The sequence below is a fragment of the Aythya fuligula genome, chromosome 7, assembly GCF_009819795.1.
Source record: "Aythya fuligula isolate bAytFul2 chromosome 7, bAytFul2.pri, whole genome shotgun sequence".
Classification (NCBI taxonomy): Eukaryota; Metazoa; Chordata; class Aves; order Anseriformes; family Anatidae; genus Aythya; species Aythya fuligula.
Genome location: NC_045565.1, coordinates 7431185 through 7446945, shown reverse-complemented (window position 1 = coordinate 7446945; position 15761 = coordinate 7431185). Strand labels below are relative to the sequence as shown.

The 15761-nt window shown below is 37.9% G+C and overlaps 1 protein-coding gene across 1 annotated transcript in view; it reads right to left on the bottom strand.

The window, feature by feature from the left end:
* Positions 1–423: 423 nt before the first annotated feature.
* PCDH15 (protocadherin related 15) overlaps positions 424–15761 on the bottom strand; it is a 477232-nt gene continuing 461894 nt past the window's right edge. The window contains 5 exon segments of the mRNA XM_032191027.1: positions 424–2796; positions 8089–8221; positions 8983–9056; positions 10987–11025; positions 12537–12558. Of these exon segments, the coding sequence (XP_032046918.1) occupies positions 2245–2796; positions 8089–8221; positions 8983–9056; positions 10987–11025; positions 12537–12558 (820 nt within the window). The 3' untranslated portion in view covers positions 424–2244.

Genomic DNA, 15761 nt, shown 5'->3' with positions numbered 1-15761 from the left:
GACCACCAGTGATGGGCATGACAATCCTTCACAGCATGCAAGCTGGCAGAGCTGTGCGTCTCTAATGAAAACAGGTAGGTAGAAAATTGAGAGTAGCTGGAAGATGATGTTTCTCTAAAAAGCGTTATGACCCTAGAGTCTTCAGTAAAAATTGAATTGACAGATCTTGCAAAAAAACTGATGCAGTGAAATAACAACAGTATCTTAAACAGGATTAAAATATAACATTTTACTAGTTATTTCAAATAATAGATTTTTTGTTGTTGTTGTTCCTTCCATCTTTCTTGTCTGTTTGTTCAGAATCTACCTAAATTCCAAACAGCTATTTTTTGTTAGGTAGCAAGTTCATATATGCCAAGGGAAAAAGAGTAGCAAGAAATACCCAGTCTTTTTTTTTTTGTCTTTTTTTTTTTTTTTTTTATAATATGGTAGTCTATGTTGCATTTCTCATGCCTAAAAACAAGTACCATCTCAAAATATTTGGTCGGAAACCTCAGGTTGGAAAGGAGGTATTTGACAGAAATGTGACATTTACATCACTGTAACATGCAAACAGCTTCTAAAGACAAACATTAAGAGGAATTTCCTGTAGGATAACCTGTGAAAGGGAAAAATGAACAAAATCAAAGCAGCACAAGTCCATCTACTGCCAAAGTAGAACCAACAGCTATTGTCATCCAGATCTTGTGGTACAGCAACAGGGAAAGAATGATGATGCCAATCCTTTCCTTATTAGTTGCATGCATTTAGCTGTGGACTCTTTCCATCTTTCAAGAGGTACCCATATTGCTCTCACAATTAGTTTGATCTCATCCTGAAGAAAAAGTTGGCATAACACAACACGACACTTTTCTCACATGTATAAATATACATATATGTTTTTTCTTAATATCACCTTGGAGGAGAATACTTTGCTCTGCATTGTTAATATCTTTTAAGTATTACTTGGTGGTTATGAACAATGATGTTTCTCAGCTCCCTGTTGAATTTGTAACGTGACACACTCACTATTTCGAGTTATAAACAGAAATTAAAAGCAGCTACCAGTATTTTATGCAGTGTATTTTACAAGTAATGCTCACTTAAAAGATTTTGAAACAATTCTGTATTCTGACACCCCTTGCCCTTCACAGCTGCATTTGTGCATATTAGTCTCAGGAAGTGTTCGCTTTTTATCCCCTTCACCATGATCTATTTGTCTTTACAGCAGGTTTATGTTCAACACTATCAGAGTGGAATGGTGATTGTACCATTTAACCCAAAAGCTAGCTAGGCTTGAAAATGTATCTATCCCCTTCTCATTAATTACTTTTTATACCTAGTTCTATCTCACAGAGTCCTGTATCATCCTGGTTTATTTCAGAGGAATATAGCCATAGAATGACAATTATTGATGGAGCATAAAAACTGGAGCTAAAGACCATATAAAGAAGAAAACAGCACTGATCTGGGAAGAGATGAAAAGATGAAAAATTGACTAGAGAAGAAAATTGGAATGAGCTAATTTACAAAAGAAAATGAACAAACCACGGCAAGGTAACTCTGAATAAGATTAATTGCTCTACATTTCCTTCCTCTGTGCAATTTTATCTTATTTAATCTTCTATTCCACTTTCCTGTTTAACAATGCTATAGCCTTACAAACCCCGATTCCACTCTTACATTAGTTTGCTATTTCAGTATTGAGTGAGATCGTCTGTTGGAAAAAAATGGTGTATCACTATTGACTTTGGTATTGTTACTCAAATTTAAACCAGCAGATCTGCTCCATTGACTTCCATGGATTTATTTTTAATTTATTACTCTGAGTTCAGAATCAAGAGCTCTGGATATAAATCTTGAACATAAATAGACGATTTTCCAAATCTAAACAGTATAGCCACAAGTACCATTACAGGAAAAACAAGCTAGGCATGTATAGAACTGTCTGAAAAGTTAACCAAATGTTGCTGTGCAGTTATTAGTAGTTTACTATTTATTAAACAATAAATCAAGATAAAAAATCTAATTAACTTAAACGAAGTATTGTTTAGTGAAATGGGAGCCTGTCAAAACAGTTGTTGGGGGAGGGGGACAATTAATTGGTACAAATGTGAGTGCAAATTTTTTTTTAAACTTTAAAGCATGTCATTTGTAGTATACAACATATGTGCATGATACAAACTTCATACATTTTCTTCAGTGACAATAAAAAGCGCAGTATATTATAAACTGAAGTAAAAATTAAAATTAAAAAAAAAATAATCACAGTTTTGTCATTGGTATGTGAAGATTATTCCAAGGGCCCATCCAGAGCTCCTCTTCATCTGACTGTGTGTGTTCACTGTGTGACTCCAAGGGCTCTTTGACATCCTCGTTATCAACAACTGATTCCTGCTCTTCTGTGCTTTTCATTTTGGAGCCGCCTGGCTTTGCTACTATGTTTTCAGCCCCTATAGAGGAAGCAAATGAGACGCTACAAGGCCTCGTGTTCATTTTATCACTAGAAGATGATCCCTTTGACAATGTGTTCAGTGGGACATTCTCCTCATGTGTCACTGCAAGCTTGTCCAGTTTCTTGAATTGTTTCCCCAGCCTCACTGGAGATGTGACTTTTAAATTATTAGCAAGGCAAACACGACGGGTTCTGACAACAGAGCCATTCTGTGCAATGTAGATGTTACCATTGACGTTGTTTTGAATATTGGGGTTATTAAGACGATTCCTCTGGCTGGAATCAGGAGCGCTGTCTTCTCCAGTGGAGCTGGTCTCATACTCTGGGTCAACTATCAACTTGATCTTTTTCTTTCTGGCCCACTGTTTAATGATAAACAGAAATGTTATTAAATCTCTGCATGATTTCTTACAGTTTTTTGTCATTTTTCCTATCTAGCTCATCTTTTATCTAGACATTTAGTGTGAAATTTTAACTTGGCATTTTGTACTATTCCTTTTAGATTGTACATTGGTATTTCCTAACTCTTCTGGTTACCACTCTGTGCCACTACCATGTATGCCTAATGCTTAAGCACACAATCAATTCAATCAATTCTTTGTACTTGAAAGTTACAAGGATAAACTCATTTTAGTTTGTGAACAGCCTCCTTTCACTTAGATGGTATAAAACAAGGTATAAAAGCTATATAGGTATAAAAAAATATTTTTTTTTCATGTAATGACAAATTCAGTGAGGGGTTGCTACAGATGCATTCAGCGGTGCTGCAATTAAGTCAAAGTGCATCTTCTTTTGAGAATTCTGGGAAAAGAGATGTTACTTCCTGAGAATTAATTTCTGTAAATTGCAGTATTAGTAAGCGAGACATATTTCAACAAAGCAATGTCTTGGTCTATATTACAAAAAGACAGGAAAAACAACTAGATTACTACCACTTTATAAGACAAACGGGAAGGCATTGGTGATAACAAAATTGTGTGATACTTCCAATAAAATACTGTACAAAGGGGTAAATGCTTAGGAAGGCCTTCAAAGTTTTTCTGCAGAGTATTACTGAATTGTAAATTCTGCACAGAAATGGCATTGAGCAAAGCTACTTTATATGCACACTATGTCCAGGAGAAAAATATCGCAGGACATACACAAGGGAAACTCTCAGGCACGATGTTGGCAAAATTGGCTGGTTAGAAAGATTGATGTAAGGCTTTGTGCCAATTCCAATCTAGAGGAACCAATGGAGATGCTTTGCTATTAAATAAAAGATGGTGGAGAAATGAGACTTTTGATTTTATGTAATCTATACACATTCTTAACAAGTTAATGCAAACAATTTCCATGTTGCAGGAACTTTGTACTAATATTGATTACAAAAACCCCATTACTTAATTAATGATTGATTTCTGGTGATACACTTAAACAAGCTACCATTGTTCTTGAATTAATAAAGCAAACACTGTTGTTTCACTAAGGCAGCAGATACCATCACAGTTAAATCCCACTACAATACATACACATGCACTTAAGATAAGACAGTTTTTAAAGAAAGAATATCATGTCAGAGAGAAACGGGTGATGATAATTCTTAAGCTTTGAGGAGTTACACTTTATACAAATTATTTATAGGCCTATTCATTTGTTCCTGATAAAGACATTTAATTTTCTTCACAAATATGTATTCAGGTGGATGAACAGACTAACTTGTTTAAATGGGATCTGTGGGAAAATATCATGTCAGCTACAATTTCATGCTATATGGGAATACAAAAAGTGAGTCATCATAAATCCAGTTCTCATCTCAAATGGAATTCCAGACAGAAAATGAAAAGTTACTATCATGTTTTACAGCTCAGCATCCATTGCCCTTCCAAGGTAACTCCCCAGCAGGCTGAAGTATCATTATATAACATTATGAAGTATCATTATCAGTATCATTAAAAGTCAAACATTTTTCTTGTTCCTTGTAATAGAGACTTCCTGGCAGAGCTTTGGTGCACATGCCCAAAGCCAAATTTGTACTAGCTCAAAAGTACTCATAAGACTAATCCAATACTGGCTCAAAGCTTTAATTTTATTTAAGCTTTCTATTGCTTATTTGGATAAATGGTTGAGAAACAATTCTCTGGCTTTTGATAAAAGACAGATGAAGTACAGATAGATGGTGTGTATACAAAGCTTTCATACTTTGTGTGCTGGCAGCACGGATAAGAGCTCGGCAAAGCACTAAATCATGCAGGGATTGTTTCTTACACGAAAACACAAAGATGACAACTTAAGTTGTAAATAACAGAAATCCTTCCTAGGATTCGTTCTGAGCAGAAATGTACTATAAGATTTCTCTATTGAATAACTTCAGATATTGCAGCACAGTGAATTTTAAAAGGTATAAATACCAACATACTGAACATAGTTAGCCAGCAATACTTTGCCATTATGCATCTCAAAATTTTAATATATTTATTAAACACAAACAAAAAACAGCCCCCCCAAAAAATCCAAACCCCACACAGTAAAGTGGGAAAGGCCGAAGTTAGAAAGTATAGAAGTTAGAAAATATATTATGAAGTTAGAAAATATAACTCATTTCCCCTTATTGAGTTCACATTGTACACCTACCTCTGCACTCCTGCCTTGTACATCAACAATACCTGAATCCCATAATCCAGAAGCAGTTTAATCCCAGTGCTGCTAGTAATATCCAGCTGTTTTGGGAATATTACTGTGCTGTAATTTTAGTTTTCCTCACAGAAAATAGGGAGAACACCAGAGAACTCAGGTGAAGTTTAACAAATGCTTATATGGTAGTGAAATGTGATGAAACCATTTATGACCTTTAAATCATAAATATCTTCATCCTCATTCCTGTTCTCTACTGAATCCCATCTGTTTTGCACCTTTTCCTTCCTGTAAGTGCTATTTTGTGACACAGACATAACCTGCCTGAGCACAGGGCTCTTAACAGGTTTGTGCCACCACGCTTATTGAGCTACTCATCACAGCTAATGCAAAATGCCATGTACTTTTGCATCACTATATACATAATGCAAAAGGATTAAATGTAAAAATTAGCACAGTGTCTCTTTAACTGTATTACTGAAAATAGCAGAGGAAGAACAGTATTCTTTCTTGCCATTGCTATATGAAAATAAGACCTTCTATATCCATCAGTAAGTATACCTGAGTAATCTTTCAGAGGAATTATATTAGTTTGGTTTTCCATAGTTCTATCTTTAACATAGCATAAAAGACTTAAATGCTGATGCAATAAGCTTTGCCTTTTTCTGTTTGGCTACCTCTAGTCAAGCACGAATTGTTTAGGAAAGACCACACAGAAGGCACAGCAAACAAGATCACTCCTTATTGCAAAATCTCCACCTACTGTTGTTGTTTTTCAAAAGGACGTAGAATCACCAGCAGTCTCTGACTCCGTAATGGCAGTATTGAGGGTCTCATCTGAGTGAGACTGGCTGTGTTCCTGGGATATCTTTTTTATTTTCTTTCTTTTCATAATAGTGTCAGAACTTTGATTCCCAGTATCAGGGTAAGTAACAATTTTGCTAGAAGGGGCACTAGTTGTCCCTTCAGTACCTTTGGAAGTAACACTGATTTCACTTTCTAGACAAGAAGATTCATTCTTACTGATAGCTTTCTCCTTGTCACTAGCATCTGTACCAACCTCTTCAGTGCTTTCATCCTCACTATCCTCATCATTAATTCCTGATATTCCTCTCTCGCCTTCCTTGTTAGCAGCAGCTCTTGCATTTGCAGATGTTTCAGAAACTGCGCTATTGTTTGTGTTATCTGCATCAGGGCTTGCACCGACTTGGTCTGTATCTTCTTGTTCATCTTCTTCTGAAACCTCTTCTATCGTGTGTTCTATTTCAAGGCTGGCAGAGGAAGTTTTGCTCTTACAGCTGGATCCTGAAGCTTTCCTGTAGCGTGTACCTGATGCAGTAGAGCTGATGCTTGATTTCTGGCTGGATCGCCTCACTCTGCCCCGAGAGCTACCTCTCCTACTTTTTATACTTGACTTTTCAGTGCTTCTTTTACTGCTGGATTCACTAGTCCCCGATTTGCTGAATGAACTTTGTGTAGATGAACTCCTTGAGAGGCTATCATCTTCATCACTATCAGACTCTTCCTCGTCACCATCCTCTTCAGAAGAGTCCTCTTCTGATTCACTGCTGGAGCTGGATCCAGACTCATCATCAGAATCCCCCAAGTCATGCCCAGTTTCCTCATCAGAGTCCACAGTACTTTCAGTGGCTTCATCTTGATCCAGAGTTACTTTCAAATAGTCTTTATCTTCTGACTCCGAGCCAGAGCTACTACTTTCCACTGATGACTCATCTGAAGAGTATCTTCTTCTCTTCTTTTTCTTCTTCTCCTTCTCATAATCACTATCCTCATGTTCGCTCTCTGCTGTGATGCTTATTGAAACTCCTGATTTTGCTTCATCTCTTTCATATCCTTCCTCTCCTTTTCCTCTTGCATCTTGAAATTTTCTGGAGATGCTAATGCGTTTTAACACATGATTTAGCTTTCTCATTGAAGGTCTGTCATCTGTTGATTTCTGGAAGTAACTTCCCCTGATAATCATGCTTTTCTCATCAACCACTTGGCGAGCTGACATCAACTTGGCATAACTGGAATCTTTCCTACTGGCTTTCACTTTCTGCAGAATCATTGGGAATATCTTTGCTTTCTTCCATGGAGAACGAGCAGACTCAGCTCTTCCTACTGGTTTGTGAGCACTGACTGCTACACGACTTAAATGCATCACTGCTTTTAGTTTCCTTTTCCCCTGGCTGGTTCTATATACTCTTCCAGAGCCATGCCTTAGATCCATCCCACCACCTAAAGGTCTACCTTCTATTTGAGCCCCTGCTCTCTGGCTTATACCTCTGCTCGAAGGACCTCTGACTTGACTCATCCCCTGCAAATTATGAAAATGGAACTTGATTACAATTTGAAATATAGGTATTACAAAAACTCATAGTCTAAGTCAATGCAAATGCAACATTTTTTCCCAGGATTAAAACTAACTTACTTGTTTTAGAATAGCTTTTTACCAAAGTTATGAGAAAGCTTTACTTGTAGAAGAGGCTGCAAGTCCACAAGTACCTTGCCTTGGCAACAGGGAAAAATACTGGTTCATAAATGTTCTCTCTTCTCATTTAATAAAAACACACGTGATGGATTAAGAGTCTGGTAATTCTGAATGTTAAGTTTAAAAAATGAACATTTATTCTGGCTGACACTGATATTTCAGAATTTCCTTACATTCAGTTGTAAACCTTATGTTAAATTAGTTTAGGTGACTATTTTTCTCACTGGAAAATCGCCAGTTATAGGCTGAATATTAGTAACACTCCATTCAGTTAAGAACATAAAATGGAATTACCTAAGGCCATGTGGATTTTCACTGAAGTAGAAATCTACATTAATGGAAAAACTAATGTGCATATTAAAAGAAACTTTGCAATTCCTTTTCATTTCTGACACAAACTTTACTGGTTATCACAACAAATGATTAGGATTGGAAGAGCTGCTTATTTGGTCTATATAGAGTATTCTAATTACAAAATCCATTTGATAAGGTTTACTAATGCTTCGACTTGTTGCAGAGACAGAGTCAACATGCCAGAGATGCTTACCTCTTCTGCTGTTGATCCATGTGGGCTGTAGTAGTAGCCACCATCGTTCTCCACCACAACTTCTCCATACTCATCGTACATCCCCGAAGGAGACAGCAGTCTGCGGCGGCTCCCATACTGAGGCAGTTCATACCTGGCAAAACACCATCAGTTCTTTGTAACATGCAAAGATGTACTCATGTGTGTCTCCACACACATCTACAAATGTGCAAACTACAAACTATTGCAACTGGTCCAACGCCCATTACAACCAGAGGGAACCCCAGCTGCGAGGTCTCTGGGATCTCCTGGATGTAGTGACCTTCTTTTCCAGGTACCTGATCTTTTTTTTTTTTTTTTTTTTTTTTTTTTTTTTTTTTTTTTTTAACTGAGGGATGAAAGAGTAGATTCTCTAGGATCAGTTCTGGAGAATCCTTGCAAGCTTGTGAGAATAGCCAAAATCCCTAAGTGCTTGCAGTCAAACAGACTTTATCCAGACAAGGCAGGATGATAGTTTTCTAGGTAAATGTAAAAAGCCAGATGCTGGCTAGGAACTATGAGCAGAAAGTATCACTGAACTCAGGCTGGTGAGCCAGAAAAGGGGAGGAGATGATGTAAATTCATCTCCAAGACAGCAGATATATGCAAATAAAAAAGAAAATATAAAAATGGCATGATAAATGGGCTATGCATACTGTGGTGCAATAATTGGATTCCTGAAGAAGTAGGGAGTTACACGATGCCCCTTTAACTTTCAAGAAGTGAGTTTTGTTGTCAGCACACTCATCAGTGGATGCAAAGATTAAAGTAATCCTGAGGTGAAGGGAAGTCTACAGATTAGGCGCTGTAATAATAAACATCTCCAACCTTGAAAAGCAGCATGTTTAGAAATATATAGGAAAAATGAAAATGTACCCATGCTCATAACTGTAGTAATCTTGTCCATAGTATTCCTGCCCTGGATCAATTCCAGACTCCATACTTAATTCCTGTTGAGAGAGAACACCAATTGACTGATTATAAAGACACAAACAACAGTATCCCAAAGTGAAAAAAAGAAAAAGAAAAAAGAAAAAAGAAAGACAGAAAGACAGAAAGACAGAAAGACAGAAAGAAAGAAAGAAAGAAAGAAAGAAAGAAAGAAAGAAAGAAAGAAAGAAAGAAAGAAAGAAAGAAAAGAACTATCATAATTCAAGGAACACTGTTATCCATCAAGAACCACAATGAGAAATCAACACAAGCTTTAAATGACCCCAACCCTGGTGCATGTCCTGGGAGTGACTGTTCTAAGCCAGCTAAATGTAGGCGCTTGCTGGTGTGGGACGCTGTCTCACTTACCCTGCATAAAACTCCCATCCACTCACTGCAAATACACTTTGCTTATTCAGGGAATCACATTGTGTCTAAAAGATTTGAAACAGAAAGTATTGTGTTTATAAACAAGAACTGTCTTTGCACTTCACTGCAGCGTACTAATACTTCCATTAACTTGGCAGGCCAACTGCTTAGTTCATCTCCAGGTACAATCATCGATTATCAGTTGACCAATTATCTGAAAAAATAGATCATGCTTGAATAGCAAGGAAATTATTCTCTGTGAATCTGGACATGAAGCTAGGATAGTTTTCCGTCTGTGTGATGAAGCACATGGGAGCAACTTAAAGATGCTCAAGGGCAAAATCACAGAATAATTTAGGTTGGAAAAGACCCTTAAGATCTTCAAGCCTGACACAACCAAGTCCACCACTAAGCCATGTCCCTAAATTCCACATCCACACATCTCTTAAATACCTCTAGGGGTGGCCACTCCACCACTTGCCCGGGCAGGCTATTCCAATGGCTGACCACACTCTCTGTGAAGAAATTCTTCCTGATATCCAATCTAAACCTCCCCTGCCACAACGTAAGGCCATTTCCTCCTGCCCTAACATTTGTCAGCCAAGATGAGAAAGACACCCACCTTACTACTACCTCCTTTCAGGTAGTTGTAGAGAGCAATGAAGTATCTCCTCAGCCTCCTTTTCTCTGGACTAAACAACCTCTGGTCCCTCACCTGCTTCTCATGTGTCCTATTTTCTAGTCCATTCACCAGCTTTGTTGCTCTTCTCTCAAGGCATCCCAGCAACTCACCATCTTCCTTGTAGTGAGGGCACAAATCTGAGCACAATACTCAAGGTGCAAACTCACCAGTGCCATGTACAAGGGACAATCACTTCCCCAGTCCTGCTAGCCATGCTATTTCTGATACAAGCCAGGATGCCACTGGCCTTCTTGGCCACCTGGGCACACTGCTGGCTCATGTACAGCCCCTGTGGACCAGCACCCTCAGGCCCTTTTCCTCTGGGCAGCTTTCCAGCCACTCTTCTCCAGACCTGTAGCACACTATGGGGTTGTTAGGACCCAAGCACAGGACCTGGCACTTAGCCTTGTTGAATGCCATACAACTGGATGCAGCCCATCAGTCCAGCATATCCAGATCCCTCTGCAGAGCCTTCCTAGCCTCAAGCAAATCAACACAGAAGTTGGTGTCATCTGCAAACTTATCCCCTCATCAAGATGGTTGACAAAAATATTAAACAAAGATGGCCCCAATACGGAGACCTGGGGAACACCACTTGTGACTGGTCACCAGCCAGATTTATGTCCATTCATGACTACCCTTTGGGCCCGGCCATCCAGCCAGTTCTTCATTCAGCGAACAGGATATCCATCCAAGCCATGAGCAGCCAAAATAACAAGAGACAATAAATTTCAGGTATTTAAAAACTACATAAATGGATTAACAAGTGTTAGAACCTTTCTTTTCATCTAAGACAGTCAGGAAAAAAATTACCCAGCAAAGATGAGGTTTGATTGGGAAATAATGTAAAAGCCGTTTAAACTGTTATTGCTCAATTAAGACATGAAAAATACTGGTACCTCTGGTCTAAGAAGAGAAGGTCTCAGCAACTGCTGTTGCTACAGAAGAAAATTAGAAAGGTGTTAATTAGGCAGTAACAATTACAATACAAGTCATTTGTGTCAGAATTAAGATTGGAAAGAAATCTTAACAACACAGGTCCTTTAGAGCCTTTCATATGGCAGTCACCTGGGTGCTTCCATAATCACTGAGAAGGAGAAAACTGCTGAGCACATACTCTTGTATTATCACTTTATAGTCCACTATTTATTATATGAAATCAACTTTCCAGTTTATGTGGTGATTCTCTAGATTATTTAGCTCAAGGACTTTTATCAGAGCCCAATAGAATTATTCTGTTGTGTGTGCCATAGAAAGCAGGGAAACAACAGCAAACAAAAATTCCCCACAATGGGAAGAAAACAAACCTATGGGTTTGTAGAAAAGCCTCTAATTCAACTACTAAAAACCTGAAGTACCTTGACTTCTACCCCAAGCTTCTGCTGCAGTACCATCACTTCAGTCCTTTATCTATATTTCTGTACTTCTGTGGCTTTTAACTGAATGCCTTGCAACCACAAATAGACCTGAATTCACAATCCCAATTAGATAGAGAAATATTATCTCACTTTCTTTACAGTTTATCTGTGATTCCTTACTCTGCAGGACACTGTGAGAATAGCATGCTGGGGTGAGCAGAGAGACCCCTGGAGCTCGCACAGAGAGGACTGACAGATCTACATGGTGCATCATAGTTGACACAGGTCATTTTCAGCAGTCGCTTTGTTAATTAGTCTGCACTTCCAGTTTTCTGTAAATGACTTAGACTAATATGCATTAATTTGAAGTTTTGTAAATTAGGATCAGATTTATTCAGGGAGATCAATACTGTTATCTGAACACTCCTCCCAAAATTTGGTGGCACTATTTCAGCCCAAAACCAAACCCTGGGAGACAGGGAAGCTCTGTAGCTGAATTGTGAGACATAAATCAGCTCTGCAAATCAGGAGGCCAAATCACAGCACAACAAACTACTGAATAAGGAACAGCAGCCTCCAGAAGCTCATCCTAAGACTAATAAAAATGATAAAGCGTTCATGAGTAAATACCAACCTTTATGATAGAAACACATGTCAGAGAACTTTGTCATTGTTGAATGAGTTCATTTAGATTTCTGAAGAAAATTCTTCATGTAAGTCATTGCTGGAAGAAAGACACTGCAGGGACAGGCCACAGTGGGTTGCAGAAAATGTCTGTACTGAGCCCTTGACAGTGGGTAGCAGCAGATGAGTAGATCTGCTGTAGTAAAACACAGCAAGCAATGGAAGCAATGCCCTACGGAACTTTTTGGCAGGCTGTCAAGCAGCAGTCTCCTGGCCTGGAGGTTACATTTGTGCCACAATGGTTCCAAGCTACCACTGAAAAGTACAGCTCGTGAATACATACACGCTTTTTGAACCACTTTGTATTTCCGGCCTCTAAAATAGCCATTGTTTCATAACACAGGTTTGTATGGGAAAAGTTTGCTGATATAATTAGTAATTTAAATGTAACTATGGAACAGCCTTACCTCTTGCTGTGCATATCCTCGCCTTGAAGTCAGAAAAAGAGAAAAAAAATGTATTAGTATACTTCTGTTAGACTGTATAAGATGCATATTGCCATTCTTTCTGGAGAGATGAGAAGATAATGCGATTACTAGCAAGAAAAGAAATACATATCTACAATATAAAATATGTTTTTCTTTAGATTTGCTCTGCACATACAAATTATTGCATGAGAAAGGCCAGTGACTCTTTGGGATCTTTTCTTGGTTTAGATTGCAAATGAATGAGAAGAAATCCACAATCCCCACAAGCCAGAGAGCCAGTGCACCCAGTGCAACACAGCAAAGGGGAGCAGGGTAAATGCTGTGCTTGGTTTTTCCTTTCTCTCTCCAAGAGAGGAACTGCCAAGTCACCTTCTCTGTTGTCTCAGACCTACAAACAACATCTACAGAGACTCTGTTATTTCACCTGAGTGTTTAAGCAGTGAACAGTTTCTCTACTACTTCTGGACTTTCGTTATCCACAAAGGACTTGCTAGAAATTGGCCTGAAGCTTCTATTAGTAATTTAACACATTATTATTAAAATTACACATTTCCTAACACTTGCTCAGCAGAGGGGAGTTACGTTATTTTAGCTATCTATGATTATTTTGCCACAGGCTTTGTACTGTTGATCTCATTGGATTTGTTGTTGTTGTTGTTGTTTTAATTCATTTTCTTGGAGCCATTTGCATTGCATGACAAATGCATTTACATCTATCAAGGTCTGCATTTTCACATTTTGTGCCAGAAAATTATAATAGTTTATACAAAACTAGCAAACAGCAATTTGGTATTATTATTAAGGATAGGCATGGATTTTTTTAATTTTATTTTTAAGAAGGGAAGAATAAATGCTCAGAAGTATGCTGAGCTTAACCTACTATGCAGATGGCAGTCTAGGGAAATTCATTCATTACACTTGGGTAAACAATAAAGAATAGAGTACAAGTCCTTATTATTCTTTACTATCATCATCTCTAAAATTTTCTATTAATATTCAACACATGGAATTGATTATCAGAATTACATTAAAGCTGTTGCCCATATAATATGAAACTAATGAACAACTGAAATGAAGATCTATCATCACAAGACAATATGTGACTTTTCAAAGCCCACTTGAGAAACACTGTATTTAGTTTCCCTATCACCTACAGCAATCTTCAGAAAAAGAAGGTCTTGTGTTGCAGAGAGGATAAGTAAGCCTATTAATCTTAATTGTTCTTGAGTAGTCACCGCATCACAGATTAAAATTGTAATATAAGGAATTCTAATTGAATTTGGAATTCTACTTTCTTAAAAATAGCACCACGCTGTGTTTAGAGATGCATATACTTTTCTCACAGTTTTGTGTGGTCATGATTAGAAGAAAAAAATAGCTAGACAAAAAATGTCCATTCACTCAATACAGCACAAGGATCTCTATTCTGAGAAAAAGCCAAAGGTCAAAACAACATCATTTGTTTCCAGGAAGGAACTTAAAAGCTCTCCACTGAGGGAGGAATTGCTTCTGGATAGACATTAGCAGCTAGACTTGACTGCAGTCAGAGAGAAATCTTCAATGCAAAAATGGAAAGCAAGAACATAATGCCTATGATGATGTAGGATAATATGGCACCTACTTACACACTCTTGGTGCTAACATGACAGACGAAACAAGAATGTATTTACATGTACAAACACCGTCAAACTTCACATGGCTGTGCTGCTAACATGAGTTAAAGGAACTGCGATTTGCCTAAAGCAACAATTTTCCCAATTACTGGCATCCCACCAGGCATTTGCTATTTCATACTTTTTATCTGTTTTCACATTAAAAGTGTAAGAATCATAAAACCCAAATACTACAGATACTACTCAGTGGAGGCAACTGCTTATCAGTTTGCCCCGACTCTTGAAATGGAGGTTTCCTGCAGTTCATAATTAGAATCTGAAGAGAACAAGAACCTGGAGGGGAGATGAGTAATGATACATTACTGCTTAATTTCAGCTTTGCAGATAGTTCAAAGGCAAGAAGAGTTCTCCACAGATGCAATCTCTGCTCCTGCTCAGGACTCAACCCAGTCAAGCTGCTGATAAAAGGACCAGGGCTATATCCAGGGTCACATCTGACAGTAAATAAATAAATTGGACAACCCAGACAACCCAAGGAGGGGTCAATAAGCTTGTATACGGTCAACATTTTGCCAAGTAGTATATTGGTTGTCATACTTCCTAGTGCTGCAGAGCTCTAGTAGCACCCAGATATTTCAATAGGACAGAACCTCCCTAGTGTAGGTTAAAATACATGCTATTGGTATAGTTTCTTTCCCAGTGTAATCAATTTTTATTTTTTAATAAGGGCTGTTCAAGAAATGAACTAAAGAACAAAGGTTGCATTAATTACAGTCAAAAATAAATTAGGTTTCATAAACCCTCCAACTTAATGAGGGTTTAAAGAATTAGAAAAGGTAGATGCTCCTCATTAGTGATGAGCTGATTACCACGACCCCCACAGACTCTTCTGAGTGATTGGATGAAATATTTAAAATGGAGTTTTTGTGTGACGTCCAACCTTTCTACCCAAGGAATGCTACAGATAACTGTAGCTGAATAAAACATTTGAAGTTTATCTTCTGAATTACTAAACACCTGCAACTCTACTGTATGACACTACACACTGCAAACTTATTTTGTATTTGTCTAGTATTTCACTAGTGATGTAGAGAGCTATACAAAAGCATCTATTACGCTTAGCACAGTAACTTCTCATGCTCATCTGTGCACACTCAATTGTCCCACTGCCTCCACACCTGGACCACAAGAAGTACACAGAAGAAGGCACACATATAAGCCATCTTCCAATTCTGGATCTTAAATCTTAAACATTTCTCTAATAGCGCTAATCTTTGACAGTTTGCTGCTGGTGCTGCAGTTGTGCCACTCAGAGCTATTTGGTATGATGGGCAGCTAATCTACCTGTGTGAATCTCAAATTATATTGACTCTTACAGTAAAAATGCTGTGATGGATAATCATTCCCTGCACACGTTTGGGTACAGTTCCTAATCATTACCTGTCTTGGAACTACAATCTAGCCCAAGAAGAGTGCAGGACTTCATTATGCATAGAAAAATTCTAATACATCAGCAAAACTTGCATGATGGAGATCATGAAGTTTGGCTCTGAAAAAAAAAAAAAAAGACAAACTACCTTCAGCAGTTTCC